The sequence below is a fragment of the Crocuta crocuta genome, unplaced genomic scaffold (genome assembly GCF_008692635.1).
Source record: "Crocuta crocuta isolate KB4526 unplaced genomic scaffold, BGI_CrCroc_1.0 scaffold8, whole genome shotgun sequence".
Lineage (NCBI taxonomy): Eukaryota > Metazoa > Chordata > Mammalia > Carnivora > Hyaenidae > Crocuta > Crocuta crocuta.
The window spans coordinates 1108168-1121414 of NW_027532162.1; the positions used below are offsets into that span (position 1 = coordinate 1108168).

Consider the following 13247-nt stretch of genomic DNA (forward strand, 5'->3'; position numbering starts at 1 on the left):
AGAAGGCAGGCTGTGGACCTGAGCGGATGCGCAGGCGGTGCAGTGGGTCAGCTGGGCGCTGGGCTGTAGAAGACCGCTCTGGCTGCAGGCATGGGTCCAGGGCCCACCGCAGCTACCAGTGTGGGTGCGGAGAGAAAGGGGGGGGGTGGGGGAAGGTATCAAGTAACAGAATGTGAACAATGTTTGGGGAGGTATGGCGGCAAAGGTGGAGAGAGAAAAGGGAGGGTATCTGGAAGGGGATGTGGGGTGGAGAGGATTTTTGGTGGAAAGTAGTACAGACTTGAACATGTTTTTGTAAATGCTGCTGGTGAGAAGCCAGCAGGTAGAGAGGGTGGATGAAGAAACAGGAGTTAGGACCCAGGACCCAGAGGCGGGGCCCGCAGGGCCACCCTACTGACTGTAACAAGAGGAAGGGGCCGCGTGGGTGCAGCTTACTCTGGGAAACTGAAGGAGTTTCTGCCTGGTGTTTCTATTTTCTCTGGGAACTAGAAACCTTATCCTATGCCAAGAGTGAGGGAAGAGGTGAAGGATGGTGCAGCAGGTCTCCAACGGCACTGCTGTTAACAGGAGAGAATGCTGCTGACCAGAGAAACTGAGAGGGGGGTCGGGTGGCACAGAGGGTACCGTCTAGGTGACAGCACATATTCTTGGAGGCCCCCAGCTGTTTGGCAGCATGATGAGTTATCTCCAGAGACCAACTATGAACTAACTTAACTGAAATGTAAAATATTTTTAATAAACTTCCTATTTCTTTATTTTAAATACCAAAACCTGATTAAAAGGATCAATTATTATAGGATTTATTTTTTTCTTATTTAATAACACAGTCTAATCTGTGACCGCCAGGAGAACTGCATGCATGCAGACAGAGCACTCACACATAGACTAAGGGCCCCGCAACTCACCTTGAGGTCTCTGTGAACAATCCGCTTTTGGTGGCAGTACTGGACTGCAGACACTATCTGCACAGGAGAGACGCAAGGTTATTAACCATCATTAAGAAGAAAAGACTTCACTGATGTTCACACATGCAAAATACCGAGTGATCACCTGAATGTCTTTGGGGATCTCTGAAAATAATTTTCTTGTGCTTTGAACTTTCTAATTCAGAGAAATTCAGGGGCGAGGGCAAGAAGAGATGGATGAGGATGTTTTTGCTACTCTCTCTAGTTTTAAATATAAAGTCTCCTTCAGGACCTATTCTTTGACATTCTGGTTCTTTCTGAATGTGGCGCCAGGGCCCAACAAATCACCAGGATCTTGAGGACCCTAGTTGCCCCCGGACCCAGGATCAGATGGCTCCGGTGCAAGCTTTCCATACCCATGTAATTAACTCAAAACCAAACTGGCAATTACAGACTATCAATGGCCAGGGGTCCATCCAGGTTGAGTCTTCTCTGTTAATCACTTCTCTTTCTAGTAAGACTGCTCCTTACAATACTCTCTGCCTTTTAGCTGATGTGGCTACAAAGTCAGCAAAACTTACTTCACCTCTCTGAGGATCAGTTTCCTCTTCCTCAAAATGGAAGAGTAAATGTTGTAACATGTGTGAACTACAAACTATGGAATGGTTGTGTGCTCCATTAGTTAGGGTCCCTTCCACTTTGAGCAAATGGTATGCTTTTATTTAGTCCACTTTGGATTATCCCTGTGATGAGTACTGCTGATTAAACAACTATTTTGCTGAAATTTCACCCTTCTGCATAATATTTTAAGAAGTATCCTTTTCTTTTTCAAAAAAAAAATTGTTTTTTAACATATATTTATTTTTGAGAGGCAGAGACACAGCACGAATGGGGGAGGGTCAGAAAGAGAAGGAGACACAGAATCCGAAGCAGGCTCCATGTTCTGAGCAAGCTGTCAGCACAGAGCCCAATGTGGAGCCTGAACCCACGAACTGTGAGATCATAACTAGAGCCGAAGTTGGATGCTCATCCGACTGAGCCACCCAGGCACCTCAAGTTTCCTTTTCTAAAGGAGAATCTAAAAGGAGTATCTAAATATATGCTCATTAAAGGAATTTTAGGAAATACAGAAAGGTATGTACATGTCTGATAACATTTCTTGTTGTTTTAGTGTATTTGCTTCTAGTCTTTTCATTGGTATTATGCCGGTGTAACTATGTATGACCACATATATACAAAAATGGGGTTCTAAAACTTCTCCAGATCATCATCAGCTTTTAATTGTAAGCCCTACACATCCACCTACACTGGATATAAACACTCAGAGAAGGCTGTTTATTGTTTTTAAGTAGGCTCTGTACCCAGTGTGTGGTATGAACTCACTGAGGACTCACATCCTTTACTGACTGAGCTGGCTGGGCACCCCAGGCTGTTTTATCAATTTGTATTTTGGTTCAAAACAAGCAGCAAGCAGAAGCTGAACTGTGGTTGGGGTGAGGTGATGCCAAAATCAGGGCTTTCCTAAGCAGCCTCATACTTTATAAAGTGAATATTCACAAGATCAGATCAACTTATAACCAACAAAAAATAGAAAAATTCTAATGTCAAAATATGGTTCAGAACATCTGTTACCTTGGGTTAGCATTTACACTGTTTGATTCTGTCCGCTGGAAAACTGAGAAAATGAGGGGCGCCTGGGTGGCTTAGTCGGTTAAGCCTCCGACTTCAGCTCAGGTCATAATCTCATGGTTCGTGGGTTCGAGCCCCGTGTCGGGCTCTGTGCTGACAGCCAGCTCAGAGCCTGGAGCCTGTTTCGGATTCTGTGTCTCCCTCTCTCTCTGACCCTCCCCTGTTCACGCTGTCTCTCTCTCTCTCAGAAATAAATAAAACATTAATTTTTTTTTAATTGAGAATCTGTATGTTTTCCAGGTTGAAATATGAATGCAAGCCTAATCTGCCTCTAGCCAGACAGGAAAGAACAGAGGCAGCAACTACCAACCCACCAAGGAGGATGCGAGGAAGGAAGACAGAGCCGGGAATCTAGCCTTTCTCTTTGAGAAGAACACAGCTCTTATTCAAAAGCTTAAAAGCACACACACAGTCACTGGGAGAAGAGTGGCGAAGGAGCTGGGAAGGAGACCACCCCTGCTAATGGGTATGAAAAGAAAGGCCAGTCTCTGGCAGGAAACATGACCCTGCTGATGGTACTGTGTGAGGCACACCTTCCTCTTTGCCACCAACAGGAACATGTATTAAAGTAAGGACGGCTTGTAAAACTTTGGAAAGTGTGGCTAGTAGAATCAGAGCAAAGAGGAAACACCAGTATCTCACTTGATCCTTCCAGGTTGAAGTGAGGGATCTTAAAGAAATAACAAGGCAAGAAGAAAGGATTACATTAAATTGTAAGCAGTATAAATCAAATCATTAGTTGTAAAAGCATATACACTATCTTTCCTGGACAAACAAATAGGTTCCTCAAATAAAGACTTAATAATTTCTGCAGGAAATTTAAAATAAAGAACTAAGCAGGTGCCTCAAGACGTGGGTTAGTCAATATCCAAGCCCCTCAGACAACTGGGACCCCGTCAGGGTGCTGAGTGGAGAAGGAAGAAGTGAGGGGCAGTTATAGGGTTAAACACTGAGCCACTTCCTTGGAGAAGGTCGGGCTCAAACCTGTTGCTGCTGGAGGGCGCTAAGCAGCCCGCTCCTCACAGACAACAAACCCTCACAGACAACAAGCCGTATTCACATAAGTGTTTGCAAGTTAGACAGATTTATCTGAGTGGGAAGGAACTGAAGTTTCATGAGGAAAGAAAAAAACAACTTGGCTTTTAAGGGGCCAATTTACAAAAATTAAGAGTACAGTTATGGGAAGGGCCAAACAGGCTTGTTTTATAATAAAGAGAAAACTTGAGCTTGCCTCCATGGACCACAGAATAAAATGATATGAGAACTGGAAAGTACTTCAAAATTTATCATCAAGTAGAACTTCCAATTTTTGTAGCTAGAAAAATTGAGGATATGAGACGTTAAGTAATAGCCAAAAATTAGTTTCAAATTTTGATATTTAATAGGTTTTAATTCAAAATATTATTAGTATTTAAGCTTTAAAATTAAATTTAAGCAACAGAAGTTAAACGGAGTAACAAGTCCTTAACTGTACACACCAGACTAAGCAAAAGAGGCAACTGTTAAGAGACATCTGGAAAATCAACTAAACTTGTCTTTCCAAATTATTATGAAAACTTTAAAGACTACTGTCTATACCTCTACTGCAGCAACATTGTATGTAAATAAAACAAAAATTAAAGGTTTTGGGGCGCCTGGGTGGCTTAGTTGGTTAAGCGTCCAACTTTCGCTTGGGTCATGATCTCGCAGTTCGTGGGTTCGAGCCCCGCATCGGGCTCTGTGCTGACTGCCAGCTCAGAGCCTGGAGCCTGTTTCAGAGTCTGTGACTCCCTCTCTCTCTGACCCTCCCCTGCTCACACTGTCTCTCTCTCTCTCTCAGAAATAAATAAAACATTAAAAAATTAAAAAAAAAAAACAAAAAAAACCCAAAAATTAAAGGTTTTGAAACGAGGCTGTACTGCTGTCTAAATACAGAACTGATGTCTAGTGAAGTACAGAGTTAATTTAATGTTTTTATTTGTTTATTTTGAGAAAGAGAGAGAGAGAGCATGTGTGCATGTGAGAGTGAGTGGGGGAGTGGCAGAGAGAGGAGGGAGGGAGGGAGGGAGGGAGAGAGAGAGGGAGAGGGAGAGAGAGAGAGAGAGAGACAGAGAGAGAGAGAGACAAAGAACCCAGAGTAGGTTCCAGGCTCTGAGCTGTCAGCAAAGAGCCTGACACAGGGCTCGAACTCACAAACCATGAGATCATGACATGATCTGAGATCAGACACTTAACAGACTGAGCCACACCAAAATGTATATTTCAGCATTGAAAAGAGTGATCCTGTTTGTCTTCCTTTTATGGTAAAGNCCCAAGCAGGTGAGAGTCTGATGTGCTGGATCCCAAGAACAGTGAGATCATGACCTGATCGGAAATCAAGAGTCAGATGCTTCATTGCCTAAGCCCCAAAGGTGCCCCAGTACAGAGTAAGTTTAAAAGCAGTAAAGCAGGTGCCCGGGTAGCTCAGTTGGTTAAGTGGCCAACTTCAGCTCAGGTCGTGATCTCACAGTTTGTGGGTTCAAGCCCTGCATCGGCTCTGTGCTGACAGTTCAGAGTCTGGAGCCTGCTTCAGATTCTGTGTCTCCCTCTCTCTGTCCTTCCCCAATTCATACGCTCTCTCTCTCTCTCTCTTGCTCTATCTGTCACTCAAAAATAATAAACATTAAAAAAGTTAAAATCAATCAGTCAAAGCAGTAAAGCAGCCTGCTCCTTTTCTGCATCTCTACCCAGGGTGGGCAAATCCGCCCCACCACTTGTACGTGAATTGCTGCTAGAACACACTCAAGTGCGCACAGTCATTCATANCTTGCTCTATCTCTCTCTCAAAAATAATAAACATTAAAAAAGTTAAAATCAATCAGTCAAAGCAGTAAAGCAGCCTGCTCCTTTTCTGCATCTCTACCCAGGGTGGGCAAATCCGCCCCACCACTTGTACGTGAATTGCTGCTAGAACACACTCAAGTGCGCACAGTCATTCATAAGCTGTCTACAGGTGCTTCTGTGCTACAGCAGTCGAGTTAGATGGCCATGACACAGACTGGTCGGGCCACAAAGCCTGAAATATTTATTCTCTGGCGCTTTACAGAAAGAGTTTGCTGATTTGTAATCTAAAACTAGAGGAGAATATAATGATTAAGAATTTGAGTTGTCCAGGCAGGGGACCTGGGTCTGAATCACTGGCAGGTCTGCTACTTGCCAGACATCAAATTTTGGGCAAATTATTTAATCTTCCTGTGCCTCAGATTTCTAATCTTTAGTAAATGAACATAATACCCCTTAACTCACAGGGATGCTGCAAGATTCATGTTAATGTAGATAAAGCACTTATTCCAATATCTGGTACATAATGATCCATCAGTAATTATGATGAATAAAAACAGGGAGTTAGGTCCCCTTTATATTTAAAACCTCCTTATTAAAATGAGTGTGTCTTTGGTGCGCCTGCGTGGCTCAGTCAGTTAAGCATCCAACCTCGACTCAGGTTGTGATCTCACGGTTCATGAGTTTGAGCCCTGCATCAGGCTCTCTGCTGCCAACATAGGGCCTAGAGCCTGCTCTTTCCCCTCTGTCCCTCTCCCTCTCTCTCTGCCCCTCCCCAGCTCGTTCTCTCCCTCTCTCAAAATAAATAAATAAACTTAAAAAATAAAAAATAAAATGAGTGTGTCTTTGAAGAGCAGGGTAAAGACAAAACTAATAATGAATTGTGGGACTGTGACACTCTTCTTGCTAAAAACTGGGAGATGGTTTTAATTAATGTAATTGTAGGTGTTTTGAAAGACTCTAGATTTTTGAGGCTCAACTACCAAAAAGCAAGGTTAACCGTGAGACTAAAATTTTGATAAAGCTAGAAATAGAACCCATGGTTGTTTTTAGCACAGTGCCTTAGGCATGAAAGACACTTAATAAATTTTTGTTGGACTCAATGGCCAACCCCCTGCTCCATCCAATGGGACTTAGAACCATTTATTGAGGCAAACACTGTTTGCTTCAGGGTTTAAGCAAGATAACTTTACTAGATTAATAAACCAAAGGTGCATTAATCCATACCTGTCTAAATTTAGCTCTTGCTTCTTTTTCCTTCATTCTTCCATGTGCGACCAAATAGTCAAACACTTCACCTAAAATCAAGAGAAATGAAAGTAAGAGGAAGTCCTCCTTTGGAGCATTAATTTTCCCATAAATTGATGATATTTCACTTTTAGGAAAGTCCCAGATTTTATTTTTAAATACAGGTGTGAAGATAAACAGAAACATGTGGATTTTGAACTAAGTTAGCCTTAAGTTTAACTATAGGCAAAAATTCATTGATAAAAATCTTTAAGCTAGAGAAAAGGCTTACAGTTAAAATCTCCTATGTTTATACGACTTTTATTTTAACCATTATGTTTTCAATGGACTTCAATAAAAACTGAAAGGTAACATGGGAAAGTGATTCATGTTAAAAGAGGATGACGCCTTCACTGTAGGATTACGATAAAAGCAGTTCCTGAATTCATTCATTTGTTCAACAAATATTTACTGAGTGCCTACTAGCTGCCAAGCACTGCTTTAGGCTCTGGGGAAAGACAGCAGTGAACAAAGCGAAGTCCCTTTCCTCGTGGAGAGTTTACAGTCTAGCAGGGAGACACAATAAGTGAACAGGCAAACAGCATCTTGGCTGACAGGACTGTGTAGCAGACATGGGGAAGTAAACAGGAAGTGTGTCTGCATGTGCAAGTGTTTTGCTGACTACTGTGAGGGAGTGGACAATGTCCTTATCCGGGAGAAAGAGTCTAGGCAGAGAAAAGAACAAGGAGGCCATGTGACTGGAGAAGCATGAACAAGGGGAAGGGAATTGGTGGACAGGTACGGAGATGGGAAGAAGGAGTGAGGTCATGAAGAGTCCCGGAGGCTAGGCTCTGAGTGAGAGGAGAAGCAGAGTGTGAAATGACTGACCTCTTAAAAGTGTCACTCTGGCCAGTTAGGGAGAGGGGGCAGGGTGGGGAAGGAACAAAAGACAAGTGGGCGTAGCGCAGTAATCAGGGCAAGGAGGAGGAAGGCTGGGCCTGCAGTCGGAAGTGGTGGGCAGTGGCGGGCAGGGTAAGGTGGGAAGTTCAAGCCAGCGGACCATGCTGGTGGACATCCAGCTGGTAGTTAACACAGTAGTGATTCCTCAGGGAAGAGGTGACACTACAGGAAATATATCAGAATTGCCAATTGCTTATCAATTTGGAGTAAAGAAACAATACCTCAAATCAACAAAAAAGGGTACTAGTTTAGTTTACCAAATTAGACTTAAATGTGTTTGGGAAAGCATCACATCTACTTCATACAAATAAAGAATGTTTCCATCGGCTTAGTGACAACCTTCGACTAAAATATTTTTACACTTAAAAAATGCTTACTTTCAGAAAATAACAAATACTTCTGAGGAAACTGTACATTAATCTCTGAATTGTATATTAATCTCTCTAACTTTTAAGGTTCTAGCCCTAACTAAAGCTTTTTAAATAATGGATGAGCATAAATACTGTATTTTCAAGTTCTCATTTGATTGCATAATGATCTTTTCAAAGGCATTACGTGCTAATTTACACTACACAGTTCGTGTTAACTACGATGAATGATGAAGTTAAATGTCAGCTCGGTAAAATGTCACCATTTTCTAAGCAAATGACCTTTCTATTTGCAGAATAGTAAACAATGTCAAAACAAGTGGTTAAAAAGTGAAAACCACTAAAGATGTGTGCATATCATATGAAAAAGTTCTGACTTAAAATAAAATTAATGGATTAATTAAACCCACTAGTTGTTCTAATGTGGAGAAAAGTCCAAGTCTGTCAATATAATTTTAAAATAATATTTTTATAAATTCAAAAGCAATATAAACCTCTTAAGAGATTTTGGAACCATAAAGTCACACTCAAAATTAAAATTACTAAGTTATAAATCAGGAATCCAACTTATAAATCAGGAGTTTAGCCCAGATCTCTTTATTTTCCTTATTAAAAATGTATTAGCACTCAGATTAAGTAGCTAAACTAAAAACCTCAAAAGGCAATTTATGAGGAAAAAGACAGCAAATAGTGGCCTTCCCAACCCAGGCCAGGGACCGTGTGGTTTGACAGGACACTGGACAGGACCCTTGGTCTAGCTCAGATCCTGACACTCGCTAGCAGGGGTGCCACTGGCACAGAACAACCTACCAGAGCTTTACTTTCAGCTGTAAAACTTAAGGAGTTGCCTTGGATGACTTCTAAGATTCCTTCCAATCCTAAAATTCTATGATTCTACCAAACTGAAAAATACCAGGCTAGGGAGGAGTAGGTAGTCAATTTATGAAACTCTGGTTGTTCCAAATGGCAAATGTATCAACAATAAAACAGATGTCCTGGAGACTAACAGCTCTTTGTTGAGCTCATTAAAACAGCCCAAGCCAGAAAACCACACCACCACTGAACAGTGCCATTACAGCGCTGAGCCCTTCATTGAGCCCTCAAAGGAGGGCTGTGTCAGCATGTCCACTAAGAGGCTCAGAGGCATGTTAATTTACCAGGTCACACTGTCAATGAGAGGCACTGGCTGGACCGACCCCACGTCTGTGTTTTCAAAAGCTCACCCTTTAAGATACATGGGAACGGAAAGCCATGACCAACTGACCACACAGGAGAGGCTATCCACTGTCAGAAGGCTCGGGCTCCAGGCCTGACAGCGTGACCACAATGACTTCCAGCCTCCATTTACTCAAGAGTAAAAGCCCATCCTCACTGCCTGGCCACATCACAGAGTAATTGTGAAGATCAAAGGAGATCAGGTAAGAGAAGGCACCTGTGCACTGCAGAAGCTACACAAAGGAAAAGGTTACAAACATAACTCTGTAACACGACCAGAAAGCATTAGAACTCCACACAGATTTTTGGTTCTTCAATTAAGTGTCAGCTCTTCCTACTATTCCTTAATTGTGGAAAATCCCAAATAATTCTCAAATTAAACATTTAAACTCTAAATCAGACAACTGATAATGAATTAGGAGTATGAAAAAGTAATGTCAAAGGTTTGCCTATTATAACTCATTCTTGCCTGCCACAGGTTTACAATCTTTTCATTGCAAAGAGGCTGTGATTGAATTTTCTGTCTGATCAAAGTGCTAACAATAAACTCTACTGTAATCAAAATAGTAAAAGCTATACCACAGAGTTAAACAGAATATGTCCGTAGTAGTTTTTAATTTCGTAAATGCAGCTCAATTCTTATTTGCTGAGTATCTGCTGTATACTGGTCACTATGTAGAGGTAGGGAGCATGCAAAGTCCAGTAAAAAAGCTTCCACCCTCTACAGACAAGGAGACTCACATGTGGTCTGAAAACTACAAATCTAACCCAGCCTCAACCCCAAAATGACAATCTTTGTAAAAGACAATAGTTATATACATGCATTTTAGAAAAATGACTATATGCATACAACCTTGTAGGCAAAAAATAACTAGTCCTTAATCTTTACTTAGAGGAAAATCTAAATATATGCACTGCAACCACCATTTCTGGCCTTGGGAAAGAGGAACACCAATGACATTAAAATCTGATAAAGAAAACCATCCAATATACAGTACACATTTATTTCAAACAGGCTAATGCAGTGATATATTTAAAAATTCAAGTACTTAAACAAGATGTGGTATATGTATATACATAATGGAATATTATTCAACCTTAAAAAGGAAGGAAATTTTGACACATGCTACAACATGGATAAACCTTGAAAACATTATGCTGAGTCGAACAGACCAGTCATAGAAGGACAAGTACTGGATGATTCCACTCATATGAGGTCCCTAAGAGGAGTCCAATTCATAGAGTCAGAAAGTAGAATTGGGGGTGGCAGGGGCTGGGGAGGGGGAGGGGGAGGTTAGTGTTTAATGGAGACGGAGTTTCAGTTTGGGAAAATAAAAAAGTTCTGGGGACAGATGGTGGTCACGGCTGCACAACAATGTGAATGTACTTAATGCCACAGGACTGTACACTTAAAAATGGTCAGGGGCGCCTGGGTGGCTTAGTCGGTTAAGCGTCCGACTCTCGCTTAGGTCATGATCTCGCGGTTCGTGGGTTCAAGCCCCGCATCGGGCTCTGTGCTGACTGCCAGCTCAGAGCCTGGAGACTGTTTCAGTCTGTGACTCCCTCTCTCTCTGACCCTTCCCTGCTCACGCTGTCTCTCTCTCTCTCCTAGAAATAAATGAAACATTAAAAAAAAAAATGGTCAAAATGCTGAATTTTCTGTTATGTACATCTTACCATAATAAAAATCCAAGTTTTGGATATTATCACTTATTAATGCTAATAGTGAAGTACTTAATAGGAACCCACAGAAGAGCCAAGATGGCTCTCCTCCTGATCCCCTGAGGCTGCATTTCGACCCTGGATGGTGAACAAAACTTAACAATCGTCCATAGGGGCAGCGTGGCTGTGCATTCTTCTAAAAGGGAAGAAAGAAAAACCATATAAAAGTCTTACCTCCACTTGCATACTCCATGATTAGGTAGAGTGTTTTGTCAGTTTCAATGACTTCGAACAACTTCACTGGGGGAGGGGAAAGAATATAGGGAAAAAAAGAAACAAATGTCTGTATGCATATATAACGTACATATAAACTGTAACTATGAAAAGTAACTTTTCCCGTTAAAGATTTTTGTAACTGGCCTTCTTCAAAGAATGTTCTTTGGGAGTTTTATCATACATTACAACAACAAATTTTATAAAAGCATGGAATTCCATAAAAATAATTTTTGGGTGCTCAAGAGATGGAACTCTGGTATGCACTCAGCAGCCCAGGCAGCGCACTTGCGTGTATCTCCTCTATCCTCGTCCTGGGCTGTGTCTACACTGGCTAGCTGCCTTCCCAGCAGCTCCGCCTCTCCCCTTGGGAAAAGAGTTCTTATTTCACATCCATTCTGCAGGAGCTGCTCAGATCTACTCTATTCCTCCAAGTTTAAGTCTGTTCACTTGTCATTACGGTTTTAAGGGTATACAGAACAATTCCACTTGAGATTTCTGTTCACTCAGAGAAGAAGGTTCTTTTGTTACTATTCTGAAGCCAGAGATGAAAAATATTAGAAGGGATTATGCTATAATTAACTGAAAAGAACTTTTTAAAGAATTGTTTGCAATGGGTCAGTGTGGCTGTGGATAGCAGTCTCTTGTTACAGAGTTAATACTTCTATTATTGCTTATTTACCAAACCAAATCAATCACAAATATACATATTTTTAAATGAAACTGAAGTACATGTCTAAAGCTACTGAATCACTTTTTCCAAATCTACTTTATTTTGGTAATACATACTTGAAAGTTAAACTTACCAAAAAACGGGGAGGGTGTGCTAGTCTCATACTGAGGACTGTTTTCTGATACTTTATTACAGAGCATCAGACCAAATAAAGTGTTCTAACATAGTATGTAATATATGTTTGTTGAGCTGATGAATAAAACTATCATATTTCTTTTTCTTCTTTTTTTAAAATTTATTCTCAAGTTAATTAACATACAGTGTAGTCTTGGCTTCAGGAGCTGTATCATTTCTAAAATATTATGTTCAGGTTGTCAGGAAAAAGAATTTTTAAAAATTTCAGGCATATATGCTGGTAAACCATCAACATATCAATGCAATGCAGCTCTTCTGCAAAAGCTCTCTGAATCCAATACAATTTTAAATTTTTAGAAATTCATACTTATTATCAAAGATATGTCATTTAGGAGTAAAGTAGAGGGAACTTGAATCAGGGCACAACTTAACTAACTAAAAAACAAAATATGTTTAAGTTAGCTAGTTCTAGGCTGCTGTGATTGGTTATTTGGTTGAAAAGCTGGAATCTGAAATTCAGAGTTAGCTGGCTAAATGCAAAGGGCTGAAATGAAAAGTGAGGAAAGGTTTTCTCCTCACTATTATATTCCTTGTTATATGTATTTATTGATTCTAAGATTTTCACATTTTAACTAATATCACTAATAATATGATGGGAGGGTAGCATTTTTTTTTTCCTTAGCAGTATGTACAACCAATAATGCTTTTTAAATGATGTGGCTTAAATTTGATGAAATAGGATACAAGCTTTTCCTCCTGTGGCTCCATTTTATCTTTTATTCTTATGCCTTAAGAACTCTTATAGGGTTGGAACAACGTGGATGAACTAGAGGGTATTAATCTAACCGAAAGTAGTCAGAGAAAGACAAATATCATAGGACTTCACTCATGTGGAATTTAAGATAGAAAACAGGTAACAGAAGGGAAGGGAAGCAAAAGTAATATAAAAACAGGGAGCAGAACAATACATAAGAGACTCTTAAATATAAAGAACAAACTGAGGGTTGCTGGAGGGGTCATATGTGGGGGGATAGGCTAGATGGGCAAGGGGCACTACAGAGGACAGTTGTTGGGATAAGCACTGGGTGTTATATGTAGGGGATGAATCACTGGATTCTACTTATGAAATCGTTATTGCACTATATGCTAACTAACTTGGATGTAAACTAAAAAAAAAAAAAAAAAATTCTTGACAGGGTATCCTTAACATCAAGTATCATCCCTTGATACTTGATCAGTTCCTAGACCTGATTTTGATATTAAGCTGGGTGTCAAGTGGCTGTCTTAACAGCTATTTCACTCTTGAAATAGTATTTTTAGATTGTAGGAGATATCACTCAG

General features: G+C 40.7%; 1 protein-coding gene across 10 annotated transcripts in view; it reads right to left on the reverse strand.

Moving 5' to 3' along the window:
* Positions 1-13247, reverse strand: part of MARK3 (microtubule affinity regulating kinase 3) — a 115435-nt gene that overhangs the window by 30448 nt on the left and 71740 nt on the right. For all 10 annotated transcript variants that reach the window (XM_077776558.1, XM_077776556.1, XM_077776553.1 and 7 more), the window contains 3 exons: positions 11060-11125; positions 6621-6691; positions 906-962 (listed from right to left, as the gene is read on the reverse strand). In XM_077776558.1, the coding sequence (XP_077632684.1) occupies positions 906-962; positions 6621-6691; positions 11060-11125 (194 nt within the window). The remainder of the gene's footprint in view (positions 1-905; positions 963-6620; positions 6692-11059; positions 11126-13247) is intronic.